General features: G+C 43.0%; 2 protein-coding genes across 4 annotated transcripts in view; both read right to left on the minus strand.

Moving 5' to 3' along the window:
* The window catches only part of PLA2G7 (phospholipase A2 group VII), a 53,087-nt gene extending 41,343 nt beyond the window's left edge, over positions 1 to 11,744 (minus strand). For 2 of the 3 annotated variants that reach the window (XM_044445232.1, XM_044445231.1), the window contains exon 1: positions 11,493 to 11,744. The gene's annotated coding sequence lies outside the window, so the exon portion shown is untranslated. Of the gene's footprint in view, positions 1 to 11,208; positions 11,386 to 11,492 lie in introns of those variants that run through there. The other variant, XM_044445234.1, reaches the window with a different exon arrangement.
* The window catches only part of LOC123030854 (calcium/calmodulin-dependent 3',5'-cyclic nucleotide phosphodiesterase 1A-like), a 41,267-nt gene continuing 29,180 nt past the window's right edge, over positions 9,984 to 22,070 (minus strand). The window contains exons 13-14 of the mRNA XM_044445142.1: positions 20,473 to 20,646; positions 9,984 to 10,564 (exon numbers count right to left, since the gene is read on the minus strand). Coding sequence (XP_044301077.1) covers positions 9,984 to 10,564; positions 20,473 to 20,646 — 755 coding nt within the window. The remainder of the gene's footprint in view (positions 10,565 to 20,472; positions 20,647 to 22,070) is intronic.

The raw sequence follows: 22,070 nt of genomic DNA on the forward strand, positions 1-22,070 counted from the left end.
GTAATTGCTTCTGGCATTATTCAGTGAGATCTAAGGAGGCGACCCTGTGAAATATAGTACTGACACTCCCTTTCAGCTCCCCATGCTAAAAAGACATGTTTCATCAAGACCAGTGGACAGATTCAGTTACCTTGTCAACCAGCTTTCTCCATCCTAGTGCACTTCAGATGTTTTAGACTTCTGTTCCTGTTAATCAGGCTATAATAGCTAGTGGTCAAGAAACCTGGGAGCTATAGCCCAAAACATCTGGCAAGCAAGATTGGGAGAGGCTGTTTTAGAAAAGTTCCCCTCTGTCTGTCTGTCTAATCAACCATTGAGATCTTCCAAGGATGCCTTATAGGTCATCCCATGACCAAGAGCAAGGTCATGGTCACACAACTGTCTAAATGGAAATCATCAGCACTCCCAACAATTGAAGAATGGAGAAACAGACTAGCAGAATACACTGTGATGGCAAAGTTAACTATGTAAATAGAAGACGGTTAGAAGAATTCAATGATAAATGGAAATTTTATTATGCTCAGCATGATTAATGGGATTTGAGGGGAGTTTGGAAAAGAAAGAAAAGCAGTAGAGGATTTCAAGAGATTGGAGATCTGTTGTTGTATAGATTATTTATTTTTTTGCTAGAGTGTTGAAAGACAGGAAGATAGATTTGGGGGGCTGAATGCATACGTTTTGTTTAAAATTCCCTTGGCAACGTTGTTCATCTTAGTTTGCTTTATTTTAGTTTGGTCAGTTTCTTTTGCATGTAGTGTTCATGTTAAGAAAGCATTTTTTTAAAGGTCACATAACTGGGCTTTCTCTTTAGCAGCACCCATTCCCTAGAATGGTCCCTGTGTGTGGTCCAAGAGTATCAAGCAGTTTAAATATATAAATAATTGCATGTTAAAATATTTACATCTAACCCTTCCATTAAAAAGGTTAACAAGCACAATTCCAAGCAAAATCAGAAAAGTGAATTTGATTGTAAGTTATAGTACTGACGTTATTGGTTTTTATTTATTATTTTTTTACGCTGCCCATTAGCCAGGATGATTCTCTGGGTGGCTTATAAAATATAACAACATACACAATAAAAACTATAATATTTAATCAGACATATGGCAATAATAAAATAACAGCAATAAGACACAAGATAACGCCACAATAGAACTTCACAACAACCACAATTCAATAAAACCAAAGGCACAGTCACATGAAATTACAATATATACTATATTAAAACATCTCTTTAATTTTTAAAAATTAAAATATTGGGCAAATAAACATGTCTTTGCCTGGCAACAAGCAAACCCCTTTGGGAAGCTGGTTCCAGAGCAGGAGTGCCACTACAGAAAAGGCCCTTCTCTTCATAGCCACCCTCTTCATTTCCTTCAGAGGGGGCTCTCTGAGAAGGACCTGAGATGATGATCCCAGAGTCTGAGTAGGTGCATGTGGGAAGAGGCGCTCCTTTGAATATCCTGGCCCCAAACTGTTCAGGGCTTTAAATATTAACGGGGAGGGGGTGCCAAGATGGTACCAGTGCAACAGCCACTTTGCTGAGCTCCCTTTGACTTTTTATACGTTTAATTCATTTTTAGAATTCGTCCAGCTATATATTTTAACTCTTATCTAGTAGTGTTTTATAATGTAGCCTCCTACAAGAGACACTGCATATCAGTTCTGTGAGGTCCTGGACTCATTATATAAGCCTCTGCTGCAACATGCTTTTACTGATTCAATGGGGAAGAAAGAGAACAAGAAACGCAGCAGGACTAGGCCTGGCTTTTCACTTTGCCTAAACCAACAAAACAACAAAAATCGATGATTACATGATGTGTGAGAAGACCAAGAAGACAAATCTCTTCTATTCTATTTCTACTTCTAACAGCTATGATTTATTTAACTGGGACTTGGAAACAGAAATTGAGAAGCAACAATTACTACAGTTGTCCTCTACTCTGCAGGAGGAGTCTAATCACTTAATTTAACCTTTGCCTACATTACCCTCCCCTGATGTTTACAAATCCTTGGGGGGTGAAGAGCAAGGCAACCAACCATCAAAGAAATTTAGAACAGGTTTTGCTGCCGAACAATGTTTATTAACCGCACAAACTGCAATTTCAATCTTTGAACAATTAACACTACTAAATACAAAGTTGAACTCCTTAAAAGCAGTTTTTGAAACTGTTGTGCAAAGCTTCACAGACAAGCTGGCAGCTTCTGTAACAGCCTATAATTTTGAAACCAATTCAGACCAGTTTACGGATCTTCAAAGAAAGCAAAACTGTTTGGAGAAACTAAGACCAGAAAGGATATATGATCAGAGGCATTGCATGCAGTTCCACCTTCTGCCAAAGAGTTAAACTCAAACAGATGTAACTGTATTAGACCAACACATCAAGTTGCTCTAAGAATTACACTCAATTTAATACTGGGCGCTGGTCCACTAGAAGAACTACTATTCTATCACTCAGCTCACTTCTTCGATGCCAAAGTTATATGATTGATTTATGTGCTGTTGAATGGCTCCCTAGTACGAGAGGACACAAATGTATTTTATTGTCTTTTAACCACTCTACTATCCCCTGTATGCTGTTCAAAATGAACTATGTTCTTTCCACCTTTCAAATTTACCCACTGTGAGTCTACTGTGATGAAAAAAGAAACGTCCTTTCTTGCTCACTTTCCCAGGCAGATATCCCCCCGCCTTACGCCATGGGTAATGAGCCAAATGATAAAAACCATAGTAACCCAGCACCTTCAGTGTCCTTGATGAGACACTGTCTGAATAATCATACTGAGTTTACACAAGAAAGACCTGGCACTGATGATGCTTTAGAATCAGGTTTAATTACCTCCTTTGAAGGCCTACCAAACAAGGAACAAGACAATATACTGAGACGGTGGATGACTTGAAACAAACACTTGAGCAGCAACAAAGGCACTGATCGATTTAGTATCTTTAGGCCATCAACTTGACAGTAATCCTGAAGCAGTATAAATTTCCTGAACTTTCTAAACCAAGCAACCCTACAAGAAATAATTCAAAGTCACCTGGCCTGTCTTCTCCACCTGAAAAGTTCCCTGATACAACTTCCCTTCCAACTCCTCTTACTCCACTGAGGGCAAATTTAAGACACCCAGAAGTCATTTCCTTCACTTCTTCCCAAGGAAGATAGGAAGAAACATGCCTGTTACCATTCCTGCAGCCCATGTTGGAGCAAGGAGCGCTGTGGTGGAGGCCCCTGCAAGTATGTTTGCTCTTTTGTGGGCTCCAAAGGGGACCAAAATAAGATAATGATGACAGATTGAAAACTTGAGTCCCTTTCTTGGAAGCTGGGGGGTTGGTGTAACAAGCTTTATGACTCCAACTTTATAGCATTCTCGCATGGCTTTGACCTACTACGTCTTCAAGAAGAGTGGCTCATGAACGCCGACTCAGGTTATTCAGGGACTTAGGGCTCATTTTGTCCCTGCAATTAAAACTCATTTAAAGGGACAAGGAAGCAGAGGCTTGGCTACACTGGTATCTGTGTACCTAAACCTAGACATCCAGGCTGTAGAGAATAACTGCCCCAATAATATTCAGACCCTAGTCCTTAAAGATGATTATTTCAGAAATCCTCTTGGCATTAACATCTACATTCCACCTAAGAGTTCACCTCTCTCAAGTAGGAGCTGCATCTGGTACATGTTACTGACATGCTAGACTTGCTAGTATCTTGCTTCCCAAAGGCACATGTTATTTTATGTGGGGATTTTAATGCAAGAGTAGGAGCAGGTCTCTCTGGGGAAGGAAATGACCTGAATGTTCAGCCCCCTTTGATATGCTCAGTTTCTACATCACTGGTCCTCAAACTATGGCCCATGGGCCGGATCCAGCCCACCATATGCCCATTTATCCAGCCTGCCTCAGAGGTTTTGGACTCGCCACGTGCGCATGCCCACACCCACTGCCGTCTGCCTCACCCCAAGCTCGGGGAGGTGGCAGCTTGTTCACATGGAGATCGTTTTGGACTCGCTTGGAGAAAATGATCTCCAAGCGAGCAAGTCACTGCCTCGCACACCCGTCCCTGCCTTGCCGCACCTGTGGGCCCTGCCCTCACCTCGCTTCCTCTCCCCTTGGCATGCCGCGCCTGTGCTCCTGCCCTCACCTCAGTGCACCGGCCCCGCATGCCGCTGGCACCGCCTTTCCGGCCCGCACCCAGCACCTTCAACTGGCCCCATTGAAAAAGTTTGAGGATCCCTGTGCTAGATAGATCTTCAAAGGATTTAGTAGTAAACAAGTTTGGGTTAAATTTCTTGGAACTTCTCTCAGTGTCCAATCTTCATGTACTTCCATGGCACTTCTTTTGATCTAACTGGCAGGACCTATACTTATCTAGGGACTGGCAGGGCTAGCACAGTAGATTATATAGCTATTATCCTGCCTTAATGAATCTGGTGGCTAAGTTCGAAACTCTAGACGTCGAGTGATCTCTGCCCACAATGCTTGTCCCTCGAAGGTAACTCCAACATCATGATGGAACCACTTACGGATTTTGAAGAACACCTTACTCTCAATTTCAGGAGATTCAAATGGTTGGACGAAAAATATTCTACTTTAGCTTATACTCTGTCAAGCCAGGAATTGAGCTGCCTAAGAGATTCTTTCTTGCAACACAATTCCACTGCCGTGCAAATTTTCAATGAGATTAATAATTACCTTAAGCCTCTTTTTACGAATAACAGGCCAAAAAAATGGCAAGTTTGATCATGACTGTAAAATCTTAAAAAAAGAATTGTTATGTCACATGTGACAAGTTAGATGCAGAGGGGTAGGCGAGTTGTGTAATTTTTTATTACTCAGGTCCCAGTATAGAAGAAACTGAAACATGCTAAGTTACAGTGGAACCGCGGATCACGAACGCCTCAGTTCAGGACCAAATCAGGTTGTGAACAGAAATTTCATAAAAATTTTGCCACAGATCACAAACTCTGCATCAGGTGATGATCGCAAGTGCTCCTGCCTTACTTGAAGTCAGGTTCTGGGTTATCTAAAGGAGCGCTTGCGTCCATATATGCCCTCCCACCCCCTGAGATCGGCGGAGGAGGCCCTTCTCCGGGAGCCTCTGTGAAGGATATTAGGAGGGTGAGTACCTGGAGGAGGGCCTTCTCTGCGGTGGCGCCCCACCTATGGAATGCGCTCCCCAGAGAGGTCCGCCTGGAGCCGTTGTCGTGTTTCAGTGCCAGGCCAAGACCTTTTTATTTAAAAGTTATTTTAATTGTTAATTTATTCATTGTATTCATTGGGGTTTTTATGTACGTGCTGAGATGTTTCCGGGTTTTTAGTTTAATTATATAATTGTTTATTTAAGTTGTAAGCTGCCCCGAGGCTTTTTGCGAATGGGGCGGCGTAGAAATGGTTTAAATAAATAAATATCAGGGTGAACTTTTAAACTGTTATAGCATTCTAGGGAGGTCATGGGCTCTCCTACACTGAGGGTGACCAAGAGACAGTTGAAGAGTCATTTGTCCTAGATGCTTTAAGTCCTGCATTGAGCATGTGGTTGGTTCTGATGGTCTCAACTCAACTATTCTATAAGCCTATAATTATATATGATTCATCATGATCCAAGGCTTGCATTATTGGTCAAACCAGGATGTGAAACAGCAGATCTGGAATTTTTAGTGTGGGCGCTTGAATTCAGATGATTTATTTCCTTTGTTGATCTTTTAAAGTGGTGGTGGGAGAATCCAACATAAAAATGGAGAGGATGCATGTTGAACTGTGCCATATCCATGTTTTTTCACAGCATGGTAGCTCCATGATGCCCCAGTTCCATGATCTTTAGGGTTCATTACCTGGACATGGATGTGTTCTTTGATCTGATCCAAGTTTCTGCACCTCGACAATGCTGGCAAGTCCCAGACCTACAGTTTTCATGGTTCAGTCCATGGAAACAGAAATGCTCTGTGCCTGAATGGTAGCTTGCAGGACATTCCTTGCAAAAATCTTGCAGATTCATTGGTGCCTCAGCTCCACATTTTTGCACCATGGTGACCTCCATAAATTGAAGATTGATGTTTATGCTTCAGTCTGCGGAAGCAGATGTTTGCTGTGATATGATTGTAGTTTGCAGGAAGTTCCCTTCAAAACCCATAAGCGGTCAGGAGGAACCCTGTCTCTAATCCATGTTTTGTGCCATAACCATGACTTTTATGATTTGATCCACTGAGGCAGATGTACTCTGTGATTTGATGTTGAGAGGTATCCGCTTTAAAAATCATATGAAATCATAACAATCTTCTTTCAGTCTTGCGTATCCCAGTTTATTTCCCCCCTAAAAATGCAGGGCAGGAGGATGGGGAGACCATCTCCACCATTCCTACTCTGCATACAATGACTGCAAACTTCTGACTTTGGGACTTTCAGTTCCATAGGATTGTGACTATGACATACTATACCCCTCCCTACCCCATACACATACAGAAAGACTAGGATAGTCCAGCATGCTACTGCATGGGATAAAGAGTTAGCAGTAGTTTGTGGGGTGAACCCCACTGCTTCCTGAGGAGTGGTTTATAAGCAGCCTTGCTCTCTCCCCTCCCACATACACCAGTTGGTGTGGGGAGTGTGGGGAGATCCCACTGAATGCCACCATGTGCCACCCCCTCAAATCTTGTTTTGGGGCTGGGAGGTGGTGCACAGAGGAGGAACCAGCCTTGCTACATCAACAGAAGGGAAGGTCATACATTAATGGCGTGAAAATTTTGAAATTATTTTTCAAATAATTTTGAAATTATTGTCAGATATTGATGTTTATAATTATGTTTTGCTGTTATAGCAAGTAGAGATATATAAGTGGAATAGAATTTTTGAAGACATTATTAGAGAGAACTCTTATGCTCATTGCTATATTAAGTTGAATTAAGATGAATAATTATTTCAATACATGACAATTGTGACTAGAGTTAAAACTGCTTCAAAATGGAAAGCAGAAAAAATAATTTTAAATCCATATCCATGTATACAGTATACAGGATACAATAAACCAAACTGAAAAAAGGATTTTATTCAGGCTATAAGATCAATAAGAAAATGAAGATTATATTAACATTTGCAACAAAACAGGAAGAGGAAAATATAAAGAAGCCTTCAGGATGCAAAATAACTCAAATCGCATCAAATATTTAGGGATCAACATAATGGGATATAATGACACATTATTTCAAGATAACTATAAAACAAAGGTTCAAAAAGATCTACAAAAATTGACTAAATTTAAAGTACCATGGTTAGGAAGAATTTCTATTATAAAAATGAATGTACTACCCAAATTATTTTTTATTTTTCAGATTATATTAATTTCTATATTGGGAAAAACCCTCCAAGAGTGGCAAAGACAATTAAGCACTATTATTTGAAATGGTAAAAAGCTAAGGATTAGATTTAAAACTCTTTAAGATAAAAAAAGAAAGGTCTTGTAGCACCCATATTATTATGCAGCTGGCTTGGTTTGGATTTCAAACAGGATTGGAAATGTTAAAGCTAGAAATAGCAGATTTTGAAGAAGGAATACATAATTATTTATGGGCCAAAGTGTCAATTAAAAAAGCCTTGACATCAAACAATAATCACGTACTAAGAAATGGCTTCATAAAAATTTGGTTTTCTATAAGAAGAATTAGCCCTCTGATTTCTCTTTTGATTACCTCAGTTGAAGCATATGGAATGTATTCAAGGAAAACCAACAATCTTAAAACCTATCGGGATGTGACTAATCAACAAGGACGAGTTAAGCTTTTGGCAAAACTAAAAGATGAAGGGAAAAATATAGAATGGCTTATTTATTACCAATTAGTTTCAATACTGATGGAGAAAATCCAATCAAGGAAAGGTACTGTAAGAGACCTAATGGAATTTGAAAAGCTGATTATACAACAAAGTGATCACTTGTTAGGAAGATTTTACAAGCAATTACTCCAATTTGACACTGAAACTCTGCAAATTAAGAAATGTATGAAAGTGTGGACGTAGAACCTTGGAGAAGAAATATCTTCCCACCAATGGGAAGCTTTTTACTTGAAGTCTATAGAAAAATGGGCAAGATAATGGAAAATGTTGGAAATGTAAAAAAGTAGAAGGGACGTCCTACTATATATTGTGGACTTGTGATAAAATTAAAATATTGTGTAAGTTGATACATGTAGGAATACATAAAACCTTTAAAACTTTTCTATGAGTCCTAAGAATATGCTTTTTAATATAATGCCAGCCTTTTTCAAAGAACATGTCAGAGTTATTTAAATATATGACAACTGCAGCAAGAATTACAATTGCTTCTCAATGGAAAATAGCAGAATGTGCAACAATGGAAGATTAGAAAGTAAGTTGGCTGAGTATGCAGTGATGACAAAATTAACCAATTACAGTGGTACCTTGGCTCACAAACTTAATCTGTTCCAGGACTCTGGTCGTGACCCAAATTGGCCATGAGCCAAGTTAAATTTCCCCATAAGGTTTAATGTAAAAAAGGTTAATCCATTCTGTAACCATTTTTTAAATCAGAAAAAAATTGAAACAGAGTGACAACAACAAAGAGCGCGGCCACCTTCCCCCCCCACCCCAAGTGCAGCCATCTCCCCGCTCCCCCCCCCCAGCACGACCGAGATCCCACCTGTCATCCCTGCAGGCACCCGACATCCCGGCGCGCTGGGGAATGGGGGGGGAGAGACGGGTGTGATTGCGGGCACACTGAGGAGGGAGAGATGGGCGTAAACGATGCGCTGGGGGTGAGGAGATGGCCGCAATTGCAGTTCCATTCATGCAGGGAAGGCATGTGTGATCAGAGGTGGCTCCTGCAGGAAAGACAGGCGGAATCTCGGCCATCTCCCCCACGGCTCTGCTTTGCTGCTCCCATCTTTCCTGCAGCCGCGCGCCTCTGATCACCATGCCTTCCCTGCACAAAAGCAACTGCAAACTGTGATCAGAGGCGCGCGGCTGCACTCAAGACGGGTGCAGCAAAGCAGAGCCGCGAATCCATGTGTCATTCGTGCAGCCGCACGCCTCTGATCACGGACGCCTTCCCTGCACTAATGGAACTGGGATCGTGGCCATCTCTCCACTGGGGGGTGGGGGGAGATGGCTGCAATCTTGGTCGCCACCCAAAGCAGTGTTCATGACCAAAGTCAAAATTTTTCAGAAATTTTTGTTCGTGACCAGATTTGTTTGTGAGCCAAGGCATTCGTGAGCCAAGGTACCACTGTATATAAACAGTAGACCAATTAAAGAATTTAATGAGGAATGAAAATTCTATTATATGAAGTTTAATTTAGATCAAAAAGAAGCTCGTTAAAATACTGTTGGTGATTTATAAATGATTTGAAGTGATTGAAAAATTTGTAGATTTAAAAAACTATAATCATCTTACATGCAAGCTTCAACTGTACTAGTTGACAGAAAAATAGGTATTTTTGGCTTTTTGAGGAATTTGCAGGTTATGAATGTATATGTTATATTTGTGTAAGATCCCTTGGCATTCTTATTTTTCTTTTACATTTCTCCCTTTAAGAAAACAGTAAAAAAATTAAAAAGGAAATTGTATTTTACTTAATTTTTAATAGGGATAATGACAGGATAATATAACCTCTCATATTATTGTTAGAAATTCAAGTTTGTATTAATGCTTCGTTGTTACATCAAGTTGAGTCAAGGTGAATAAGTTAAGAATGCCAAGTCAGAAGAAATTTTCAATGACTCTATTGAATTCCAAATATGCGACTCGTAAGGATAATAAGCTTTTATTTATAGCGGAATTTTTTGTATTTGACATTCTAGGTAATATTTAAGTACCTTGGTGTTTCTTTACTACTTTTTGTTTTATTCTTACCCTCTTTTATTCAAATGTTATCGTTATCAAAATCATACTCAAAAAGCAAGGGAGGTCAAGGGCTTGGATTCCACCCGAGCGACAGACAAAACAAACCTCGCCGCTCGCCTTCCTCGGCAGCGCCCCTCACTCCAGCCGCCTGTCCTTGGAGGCCAGCGGCGCACCGCTCGTCCTTTCCGTCACGCGGCAGAGCGGCGACGGAGGCGCGCAGCGAGGCATAGCGCTGGCGAGTGTGGGCAGAGGGGGTACTTGCCGGGGGGGGGGGGCGGCGGCGGAGGCGCTTCTCCCCGTCCCTTTGCCTACCCCGTGCGCATTCCGCTTCCAATCAGGACCTGGGAAGGGCCAGCGGCCGACCCCTGCTCGCCCTCCCACCCCCGGCTGGCGCGGTAACGCGAGCGCCGCGGCTGGAGAGGGCAGGGGCCTGCACACGGGGCATCGCGTTCTCCCGAGGAGGCTGTGCAGTCGCGAGCACGTCACCGAAGGCGGGAAGGCGCTCCCCCACTGCCTGGCCATAGCGCTGCCGGGCCAGCGGTGCTGCTGCGCCGCCCTGGCTCGGAAGCTCAGCGCGAGGCTGCTCTGCCTCGCGGCCCGGATCGCCCGCCGCTCGCTCCTGCTGACGCCGCCAGCAGCGCCAGGCGTGGGAGCAGCAGGCAGGTGCTGCGAGGAGCCGCCTGCGGCGACTCTCCTGCTCCGTCCCGCGAGTGTGGCTAGAGGGCCGAGTGCGGAACACGAGGAGGCGTTACTAATCTGAGCCGCCTCCGCCGCACCTGCAACTTTAATCCGCCGGGGTTTAAGTATACTCCGAACCTACCGAGCATGCGTTTCAACCCTAAAGCCAATGCACATGCTCATTATAAGCGCATATAAAAACTCTAACATTTAGTCTAAAAGGGTTGTGGCTCCTGGCAGGATCCTGCGAGTAGTTAAGGCAATACCCGCTGCACCTGGCCTAAGTGGCACCAGCTAGAGGGAACTGAGTAGAAAAGCCTTTGTCTATGTAAAGGATAACAAGTTTGTTTAGAAAGCAGAGTCTATTCGATTCTATCAGGTGCAGCCCACCAATATTGAAATATTCATGACCAACTTTCAGCAAAACGCATCCTTGCACCCATGCACTCCAGGATCAAATTGTGAGTGCCAAGAAAAAGTTTTGTCACTTAACCATCTTACATATTCAGAAAAATAGTGCCAGATCAGAATCGTTCATCAATCCTGGAGTGTTACCATTTTGATTTGATTTCGTGTTTTGGTTTTTTACACTGGCAAAACCTCTGCGTTCTTAACAACAGAGTGAAGAAGTGCATTTCCCTCCCAGCACACTGATTAGGGCGGTCCAATTCCGCAAAGTCACCTTCCCAGATCTCCGGCTCCGCAGCTCATTCTACGCCGGCACGGCACCAAAGCCGGACAGGCAGCCAGAAGACCCAGGGCTTCCAACGGCGCAGAAGGCAATAGTAGTCAGCCTGGTTCGTTCCCCGGCAGGAACGCAAGACGCCGGAGAGAGGGTGGTCGGGTGGAGAGCCCAGCCATTCTCTAGCCTCGAGAGGCGAAGAAGGCAGAGCGAACTCGGCCTCGCCGTGAATGCTCCTTGCAGCCGCTTGGACTGCACCGTGCTCCCTCCACTCCTGCGCGTACCTTTCGGCCACGGGAGGAACGCTCCTTTTCCCTGCTGTATCTCCCAAGAGAGCAGCACACTGATCCGGAGCCTCGAAAGCCGGTCTGCCGCTAGCTGGGCGAGCGCTCCGAATTCGCTCTCTTCCGTGGCCCTAGGCCCGGGTCTCCCCGCCCCGCCCCTTCAGCGAGCACAAAGCTTTCCAGCCTGTAGGTCGCCAGAAGGAAGGGCAGGAGAAGCGCGGAGTAGCTGCTTCCGTGGCCGCGCAACGCGTTTGTGACGAGGCGGGGTGCGCTGCGGGAGCCTCTTGAAGGTAGTCGAGCGGAAGCAGAGTTGCGCCTGACTCCGGTCGCCCTTGAGGAGACCTGCAGATTCGTCACCTGCGCGTCCGGCCTCCTGCGCCCGCGAGCTGAGTGAGGGTCGCGGTAGTGGCCTTTGGAAGGCAGGCGAGTCTGATAATGTAGAGAGCCTGCGGTAGAAGGCTAGAGCCAAAAGTGTGAACCCTTCGGTGGAACGTGCCCTCTCCACTGCATTTTGTAGGATTTCAAAAATTACAGTGGAAAAATTGTATATGGGAGTGAGGGAAGAGCAAATTGGGGAAAGAAAAACCCTTCTTGTGCTCAGAAAGCACCTGCTTTGCATGCACAAGGTTTCATCCTGGGCATCTCTAGACAGAACTAGACAGAGACGTGACTTGAAGCCATGGAGAGCCATTGCTGCTGACAGGGTCGAAGGTGGGCTAGGTGGGCAAATTAACGGACTCTGCATAAGGTTATCTTTTCTGTTTTGTTTCCAGAAACAATGCAATCTGTTTTAAAATGTAGAAGTGCTTATTTTAAGCTCCATGTACTGTAATCTTGTGGAAGAGAGTGGCAAACCAGCTTTGCTAGACTTACTGCCTGTTCCTCTCATCATCTATACATTAACAGTACCATGGTTCAGATTTTGGGAAGGGCGGTCTCTTGGAACTTTCTGCACATTTCTTAATACAGCCAAATATGCACATTCAGGTTTTGAAAAGCTTTTGGGGGCTGCATGCTGGTGGTGGGTGAAACCAAAAAACACCATTTAAAAAAATAAGACTCTGCATATTGTAGATGAAAGCCATTGCTATATGTACTGAAGAAATTTCCAAAATTTATCCTTTTGGAAAGGGGAAAGAACACAAGAGAGGAAGCAGCCTCAGGGCCAGGGAAGTTTAAGTCTACTTGTCAGAAGGATTGGTCCTGTGCCACCTGAAAGAAGCGATGGTGAAACCATGCCTCAAGAGGCCATCCTTGGACCTCGAAGATCCTAACTTCAGTCCAGTAGTAAATGTTCCCTCCTGTGGCAAGGTGCTTGAGCGGGGTGGTGGCCACCAGCTCCAGGCACTCTTGGATGAGGCTGATTATCTGGATCCATTTCAGTTGGGGCTCAGCCCTGGTTCTGGCACAGAAACAGCTTTGGTCACCCTGTATGACGACCTATGCCGGGAGAGAGATGGGGAGTTTGACCCTTTTGGTTCTCCTGTACCTCTCACCAGCTTTGGATACCATCAACCATGGTATCCTTCTGGAGCAACTGAGTTGGGAGCAGGTGGTATTCCATTGTAGTGGTTCCACTCCTACTTGGATGAACAGCTCCAGAGGGTGATGTTTGGGAAATAGTGCTCAGCACCACAGATTCTCCAGCATTGGGTTCCTCAGAGATCACTCCTATCCCCCTTGTTATTTAACGTGTACATGAAACCATTGAATGGGGCCATCAAGTTTTGGAGTGCACTGCCATCATTATGCTGATGACACACAGCTCTATTTCTCCTTGTGTCTGGCTGTAACAATGGACTAGATGAGGGCTAAAAACTGAAGCTCATTCCAAACATGATTGAGATGATGCTAGTGGGTGGTTCTTCTGACCAGATGGAAGGAATTCACCCTGTTCTGGATGGGGTTACACTCGCCCTGAAGGAGAGGGCTCATAGCTTGGGGGTGCTCCTTGAACCATCTTTGTCACTTGAGGCTCAGGTGGCTTAAGTGGCAACGAGTATCTTCCAACAGTTTTGGCTGGTGGCCCATCTGTACCCCTATCTGCACAGAAATAGCCTGATTTCAGTAATCTACACTCTGGTAATCTCTAAATTACATTATTGCAGGGCACTCTTTGTCCATGGGGTCGCAATGGGTCTAGCACAACCTTGCAAATAATATAACTACATGGGTTACCCCTTGAAGTCTGTTTAGAAGCTGTAGTCTGTGAAAAATACAACAGCCAGATTAATAACTGGGACTACACTGAAACATGGCAAGCCAAAAGGGGCCTGCTGGGGCATCTAGTCTGACCCCAGGCTCCAGTCAGCTCTATTCATGTAATACCCAACATGTGGTTGTCCAGTCTTTTCTTGAACACCCTCACTGATGGGGCCTCCCTCACTTCCTGTAGAGGCCCATTTCATATCTGATGGGTCCTGTCAGGAAGTACTTCCTGACATCCAACCTGAACCTGGTTCCTTGAGCTTTGCCCCATTGAACCAGTGTGGGAGAATAGGTCACAACCCTCAACTGTGTGATCCCTTTCACTTACCTATATGCCACTGTAAGATCCCCTCTGAGTGGCTGGAATCTTCTCCATGATGAAAAGATCCAGCTCCCTCAATCTCACCTCATAAGGCACCCCCCAATCTGGCTACAATACTTGTGACCCTGCACTGAACTGAATCTAGCTTAGCTATGTCTCATTCATAGTGTGGAGTCGATAATTGGACACAGTATTCCAGTTGTAGGTGCATCGGAGTCTTATAGAATGGTATTAAGATGTCTCTCGATCTAGAAGCCATGCTTCTGGCTATGCATTCAAGGTTGGTGTTAGCCTTCTTAACCACCACATCACACTGCTGGCTCATGCTTAACCAGCTGTTGACAAGTGCACCAAGATCCTTTCACGAATGCTGTTCTCCAGCCACCTGTTTCCTATCAATCTAGGGAGTCCCATAGAAGGCAAGGGACAAGGGAAACAGCACAAACCATGGTTTGGGTTCTAGGGTGAATAGCACAAACCATGGTCTGGCATGTTATCTGTATTAATTCTATATATACACTTCAGATCATTGGAGCTAGATAGTTGGCAAGTATTTTTTCCCCTGTAATTCACAAAATGCTGCTTGGGATGGGCTGCCACATACTTGAACATTAGGTGTAGAAGAAAATCTTTAAGGATGTTATTCAGTGGTCTTTGGTATGTGGGGCAGCCTTCCCACTGAAAAGTATTTATTTATTTTACTCCACCCTTGAAGCATGTTTACCAGATGACCTGTAAGCTTTCAAAATAAAATACATACAATTACAACCAAAAACTACAACTTAAAAGGGATAGTGTTAATCAGGAAAAAGATTAAAATGGTTAAACTTAACCTTTTCCCTGGTACTGAAATGACATTTATATATGAATTGGACTGGTATTCTACAGTTGGGATGACACCATTCAGTGTAGCTCTGATAACAGATGAACTCAGGGGGGCCTCTGTTGAAGAGTTTACTGTCTGGGCAAGCATCTGGGGAGACAGGCAGTCCTTCAGGCACCGTGGTCCCAAACTTCAAGGGGCTTTAAAGGTGAATAGTTATTTGGAAATGGGCTGGTAGTGACTGCACTTGAGGGAATACTGGCACAATATGAGTATAACATCCCAGTTTGCATACTAGAAGCTGTAGATTGAACTGCAGTTTCTGAAAAGTCTTCAAGGCAGTCCCATTTATATTGTGTTACAATAGTCTGTACAACCAGAACATGGATAACTAGGCTATTTCTATTGGGACTAGCAAAAAGGACTTTCTGTCACAGAGGCAACTTAAGCACTCTGCAAATTCAGGTTTGAAATCATGCCTATCACATCTGTTCATTAATCCATACAGATGAATCGTGGAACAACGGCACCTCCATCTAGTCTGGATTGCCCTTCAGTTTATTGACCCTCATTGGTCCATGAGTTTCTCCAAGCAGCAATTTAGCACTTCCATTGTTTCGCCTGAATCAGATGAAAAAAGGCTGGAGGACGGAGAGGGAAAAACAACCCATAGTAAGCACAGTGGTCTTGGGCATGCTGTGGCTTGTTCCACAAATGATCACCCACCATGGCTTATTCACAGGATGGCTCAGCATGACATGAGAATATGCCCTGTATATGTGAGCAGCATCTATACTCATGTCAGAATTTATGTATGTAAATATCTCAAAGAATTCACACATACCTGAAAGAATACATGAGCCCAAGGCTCACTCCCACATACCGCTGCATATATACTCAGACTAATCACACTGCTGTATCTGAATCAGACGTGTCGGCAGTAACTTTCTGAAGGACAACAGCTTGAATTGTTGCTTTTTTCCTGTAGCTATAATGCTTTTGCTGGCAACTCGTACACCAGTTGTCCTTAGTTCAAAAGTACTGACTACATTAGCAGAAGAGAACTTTGCCTACCAATACTGTGTTATATTTTCTCTTCCTTTCTGTTCCAAGTAATAACTTAGTAAAATTTTAATAAAATATAATTCTATCTTTCTTTTTTGTGTAATTTATCCCACAGTTCCATTGTGGTATAGTGTGATATAGTGGTTAAAAATGTGACTCAGGAGATCTGAGTTCGAGTCCCCACTTGGCCATGGGCTCACTGGATGACTTTGGGTCAGTCAGAGACTCTCAGCCCAACCTACCTCCCAGGGCAGGATAAGATTGAGAGGAGGAGAATTATGTTCCTTGAAAGAAAAAAATCAGGATATAAATTAAATAAAATATAAAATTACATTTTAAACTTGTGGTATGTAGGAAAGTTCCACAAACAAAAACACATTTGGGTGGGGGTGGGGAACTGGTAGGGATTATTTCACTTCTAACAATAAGGTGAACTTATGAAGAATGATCTTATTTTACAGTAACAAATGAATGTTGAAAATTCTGTCAACTAATCACATAATAGGCATTTTCCCCTTAAAAACTGAACACACAGCAGCCAAAAGATTCATGTTTATTTGTGTTCGATTACCTTCTATCTGATACCAGTCCTAGATGCTTGAACACAGTGCAGTCTATACACTACAGGCTAGACTTACTCAGGTATTTTGAAGACCCCATAGCTCAGGGATGTGACAGACAGAGCTACAGCTCCATCTAGGTTTGTTTCATTCTGTTGACACTCGCTGGATGGTGTACTGCTATCATTCATTGCGTCAGGGGTATTGGTGACTTCTTGCTGCCCTGCACTACAGTTTGGTCCTGCTTCAGTTCCACATGCTACAGAAGGGGAGTCAAATGAGATTACTTGTAGGATAAAGTTTCCAGCTCCTTCATTTCCTTGACAACCTAAATCCTGCTTCTCTGGTATTGCTACTTGCAATGTTGTATCATCAGGCACTCTTCTTTGATCTTGTTTCTGCTGCTCAGCTGCACGCCTCATAACTTCCTCTGCAGAAAGGAGAATAAAAATGGACAAAAAACATGCAAATTTGTATTTTGTGCGGAAGAAATGACAGGTTTTGCATGGAAAAATGGCAGGCATTTAGGAGGGACTCTAGCATAGTGGTAAAGCACTTGGTTTGCATGTGGGAAGTTTGAGGTTCCATCCCCAGCATCTTCCCATAGGGCTAGGAAGGAGCCCTGCCTGGAACCCTGAAGGGCTGCTGCCAGTCGGTGTCACCAGCACAGGGCTATACAGACCAATGGTTTGACTCAGTATAAGGCAGCTTCCTACCTTCCATTACATTAAAGTCACAGCTTCTTTAGACACTATGCATTTCAGATATTGTGAAAATTCCAGAAAGCAGGTGCTATATTATAGGTCCTGTACTACAATTCCACAGATGCATGTGCTGATCCATGCATCTGTATGCATACATGCCTGTATTCTTGTCACACATGATGATGTGTACAAAGCTTCTTAGTCTTTTCCCATATTATTTTTCTGCATGGGAAAATAATAGTTTCTAAATAATCATGCCATGGTTTACTAGCAGATACTAGCTTAAATCTAGGACTAACTTTAGTTCTCTGGAAGCAGTAATTGCTTGATCTCTGAACTCAAACCTAGGAGTTAAGACTTTCTTCCTTGTACATAAGCTGGCTATCCATTCCATCCCCTGCTGAGATTTCCTGTCTTTCTTGGGGAGCGATCCAATGCCCCCCCAAATTGTCTGGGGGCTGCAGGATTATTTGATGTTCCAGCTGCAAGAGCCTGCTATCCTGCAGCTGGGACACCACCCTAACCCTGCATAAGCACCAGCTATTTCCCACAAGGACAGAAATGCACTTTAGAGGGAAGAAAGGAGGGGTACAGGGAAGGGGGAGAGATGATGCTGGGATGGAGACCTTGAAAATGGGCATTTCACTCTCTTTCCCTTCCCCTCCAGAGCACTTTATCTAAATGGCTGAAAATAAAAATCTGGGTGTAGGTGCAGCAGACATACTTCCTTCAGGGCATAGGATGTATGTAAGCCTCCACATTTAGTGGGGGTGGAAGGACACTTACTGTACTGTTTCACATTGCTCCCAATATCCATTGCTGGTATTCCTGAGGAACAGCCCAAATGCTGCTAAAAGCTACTGAAAAAATATTATCATTTAACAGTACAGTATTTCTGTAATGTTTGGACATAAGACTATAGTCTATAGTAATAGACTATAAACAAAGAGCAACTTAGTTGATGGCCAAAAGACAGGGTTCACATGTTCTACATGTCCCATCTTTAAAGGCAGCTTAGAAATAATATTAGATGGGTGGTTATGTAGCTAGGAAGATAGATAAGAGACATTTTATACAGAACTAGCAGCTGGGGCAATAAGATATCCTGCCAATAGATACCATTAACATCATCTTGTTACATTAGGGTTGGCATATTTAAATGAAAAGCCAAGGAAATTAACAAACAATCCAGCCTGCTCTTAACTGACATAGTAGAAAGGATATCCAGATATCAACTTTTCTAAAATGGAGGCAACATAAAATATGGGGCAAAGCTTTCCCTAAGTTGTGTGCTTTTAAGAGCCAAAGTGTTATGTCACATGCAGCTGCATATAATTTAATCAAGACTCTTCTTTCTTCACCCAACCAAAAGCAGCCTTGGGATGCTGAAAAATTAAATGGAAGAACATCAGGAAAGGAGCGGTTGCTTAATCGCCTCCCATTTTTCTTTTCAGAATCACTTCTCTTTACACCTGCTTTTCTCCAGTTGTCCTACAAATATAGAAACAATAAGGGCATTGCATTTTTTCCCTTAACTTTACATCTCACAAGATTTAGATTCTGGTAGGTAAAAAGGAGTTATGTATCTTTGTACACAAACATTTCCATACATGTTTGGGTCTGTGGGGATGACAGCAACTATGCATTTCACAGCCCAGAACCCAAAAAAGCAAATGCTACCTTTCATGATCCTGAACTTCAGGACTTTATTCAACTCTTTTTTTTCTGTACATATCCACCTGTGTCATGACAGACATCATAAACCAGTTCCCTACCAAAGTTGTATATCTGCAAGTGTATATATATTTTGATAGTACATGAGTAGCAGTGTTGTAAAAGATAATGATTGCCAAATAACAACTAGCTTTGCAATTTGGAGCATAAAATGTGTTATTTGAAAGGGTTTTACTAATTTTTATTTCTAAACTTTCCATCCCAAAGTCTTAAATGAAAATCGATTCACTCTTGGTTAGGATGCTCAGCTTCTCCTTATCCCATTCTAAGAGCAGCAGTGAAGGGCAGGGGTGTGGAGGCAGGGGCATCTGAGGTTGTGGAAGTGTTTTCCCCACTCCCTCCCTCCCTCCCTCCCTCCCTCACACAGACAGAGTGTCTAATTCTGTGGTGGCGCCCCGACTATGGAATACGCTCCCTAAAGGAGTCCACCTGGCACCGTCATTATATGTTTTTTGGCGCCAGGTCAAGACCTTTTTATTTGGCCAATATTTTAACATATTGTAATTTTAATGGTGCAAGACTTATTTATTTTAAATAATGCTCAGTGTGGAATAGTTAACTTATTTTATTCAAGATTGAAATAATGTTGTAAGCCATCCAGAGACGATAGTAATGGATGGCCTACAAATATTTTAAATAAATAAATAAATATTGATGAAACAATGACTCAAACATTTAAAAATGCATCCTCTTCCACTATGCTTATATGTTGTTAAAATGTTTTTTTTTAAGTGGCTTTGTTATGTTAATAGATAAGGTGAGGGGAATGAGTAAACAGTAGTTGATCTGTTTTGTAGAAGGATATGGTAAGTGGGGTCATATGATGAAAATTCTGCCTAAGCTTATGCTCAGGGGCAAAGTTCTCCTGAATGTTAGGGCAGGGGGAGGTTATTCAGTGCTGAGGCAAAGATGCTTTCTTTCTATATTTTAGGAAATGAAACAGACTTGGTATTGAAATAGATATCCAGGCTGAATTATGGTGAGGTGATTTCTATGCACAAATCAAAACAAGCAGAGGTCAGTGATAAGTAACCAACATTCTGCAGTACTAAGAACTGTTTTATTCTGTTTAAGAATTCTGTGCCATGCATTTTATGTTCTTAGGCACTCTTAATCTGGCACGTTTGTGTTCTCAGCTGCAAAATGGGATCGGTGCCCCTGAAGAGTATAAATGCAATATAGCACATATATTTGTGTTATATACGTGTTGGCTTGCTGTGTATTATATGGCTTGTCTCACTACTTTTAATATTTGGTAACATCTGCCTGAAGACCATGGTCCACGGTGTCTAGATTATGTTGGCCCACTGTTTCCATCCGCACGAATTCTGCCTGTAGCATCACCTCTGGAAAGGAGTGACAAGACTTTCTTCTGCGAAATGTTGAAGGCTGAGATTTATGTTAAAACTAGATGTTAAACATTATTAAAACTTGAGCAGAAATAGCCAATTACCGTTCCACAGAGAGAAAATCTCCATGTCACTCTGAGTTAAATCTGTTGTTATAAAGCCAAGATTAGGTGGTTGCTCAACATCATCTTGGGCAGTGGTGTCAGGGGCTTTACTTGTCAGCATGGGCTGAGGGTCATCTGGTATAAATTCCTCGATGATGACATCATCGCTTTCATTAGGACTCAGTGGTTTTGATTTTGGAACCATGCTTCTCATTTCCTGTATGTTTGAATGTATGTTCCGTTCAGCAGCTGTTCTCCAAGAACTCTGATTATCTACTAATTCCTCTGCAAAACAGATACACAAAAAGAGGGACAGTCAGTCAGTTATATTTATTGTGTTGTAAGCCGCCCGGAGGCTTCGGCAAGGGGCGGCATAGAAATGTTCTAATAATAATAATAATATATAAACTTGGATGGCAAATAGGGCTACTTGCTACATTAGGACTGTAATCTAAAAGTCTATTTTTTTCTTTAACGTACCAACTGATATCTATACTGTGCATCAGAAGGAACTCTCTAAGTCAGTTCTTTAGAAGAGGCTGGCAATCAATCTAAAAGTGAGTCTGAAAATACCTTGTTAGCTGGTTCTTTAGGTGTTAGGAACGTGATGCTAGTACATATGAAACTATATACTCATCTCCATAGAACATGTCCCTAAAAACTAATATCTAAATTTAAGGGCAAAATATTGCCTCCTAAATTGCTAAGCTATGTTCAGAGAAAGCCTTATCATACTCCCACTTTGGTCCACAGTGAGGAAAATGCCCTGACTTTGGTAGATAGTTCCAAATCTACACTGAGTCAACGGAGGCCTATTCCATGGAGATCTAATCACCACCCCAATCAAGTACTATAAAAATATGACACACAAACATAATGCAGGAATTGCTTATTTCTAAGGACCAGTACTCATCTGGAAGCCACAAATGGCAGATTTAGATTTCTGCACCACTTCTTCCAACACTTTTGTAAAAAATAAAAGAAAAAGGCCAAGTTATGTTACACAAATGTTTTAACTTAGTGCTATAATTAATGGATGAATTTCAGTTGTTGCGGCCTGATGATGTGGACAAGGTGCTTGGACAAGTACGTCCCACCACCTGCTTATTGGACCCTTGACCATCTTGGCTACTTAACAAAGCCAAGGACGGGATTGGGACCTGGATCCTGGAGGTGGTCAATGCCTCTTTAAGAGACGGCTGGGTACCTGCCCTTTAAAGGAGGTGGTAGTCCGGCCAGTCCTAAAGAAGGCATCCCTGGATCCAGAGGTGGCCGCCAATTATAGACAGGTGGCCAACATCCCATTCCTGGGCAAGGTGCTAGAGCGGGTGGTGGTGGGACAACTCCAAGCACTCTTGGATGAAACTGATTATCTGGACCCATTTCAGTCCGGCTTCAGACACAGGTATGGCACTGAATCTGCCTTGGTCGCCCTGTACGATGACCTGTGCAGGGAGAGAGACAGGGGGAGTGCGTCCCTGTTAGTTCTCCTGGACTTCTCAGCAGCTTTCGATACCATCGACCATAGTATCCTTCTGAATAGGCTAGCAGGATTGGGAGTTGGAGGCACCGCATGGCGGTGGTTTCGCTCCTATCTCAATGGCCAATTTCAGAAGGTGGTGCTGGGGGACTATGGCTCTGCGCCATGGCAGTTATGCCATGGAGTTCCGCAGGGGTCCATTTTGTCCCCTTTGCTATTTAACATCTAC

Source organism: Varanus komodoensis, unplaced genomic scaffold, assembly GCF_004798865.1.
Source record: "Varanus komodoensis strain SLA01 unplaced genomic scaffold, ASM479886v1 scaffold47, whole genome shotgun sequence".
NCBI lineage: Eukaryota > Metazoa > Chordata > Lepidosauria > Squamata > Varanidae > Varanus > Varanus komodoensis.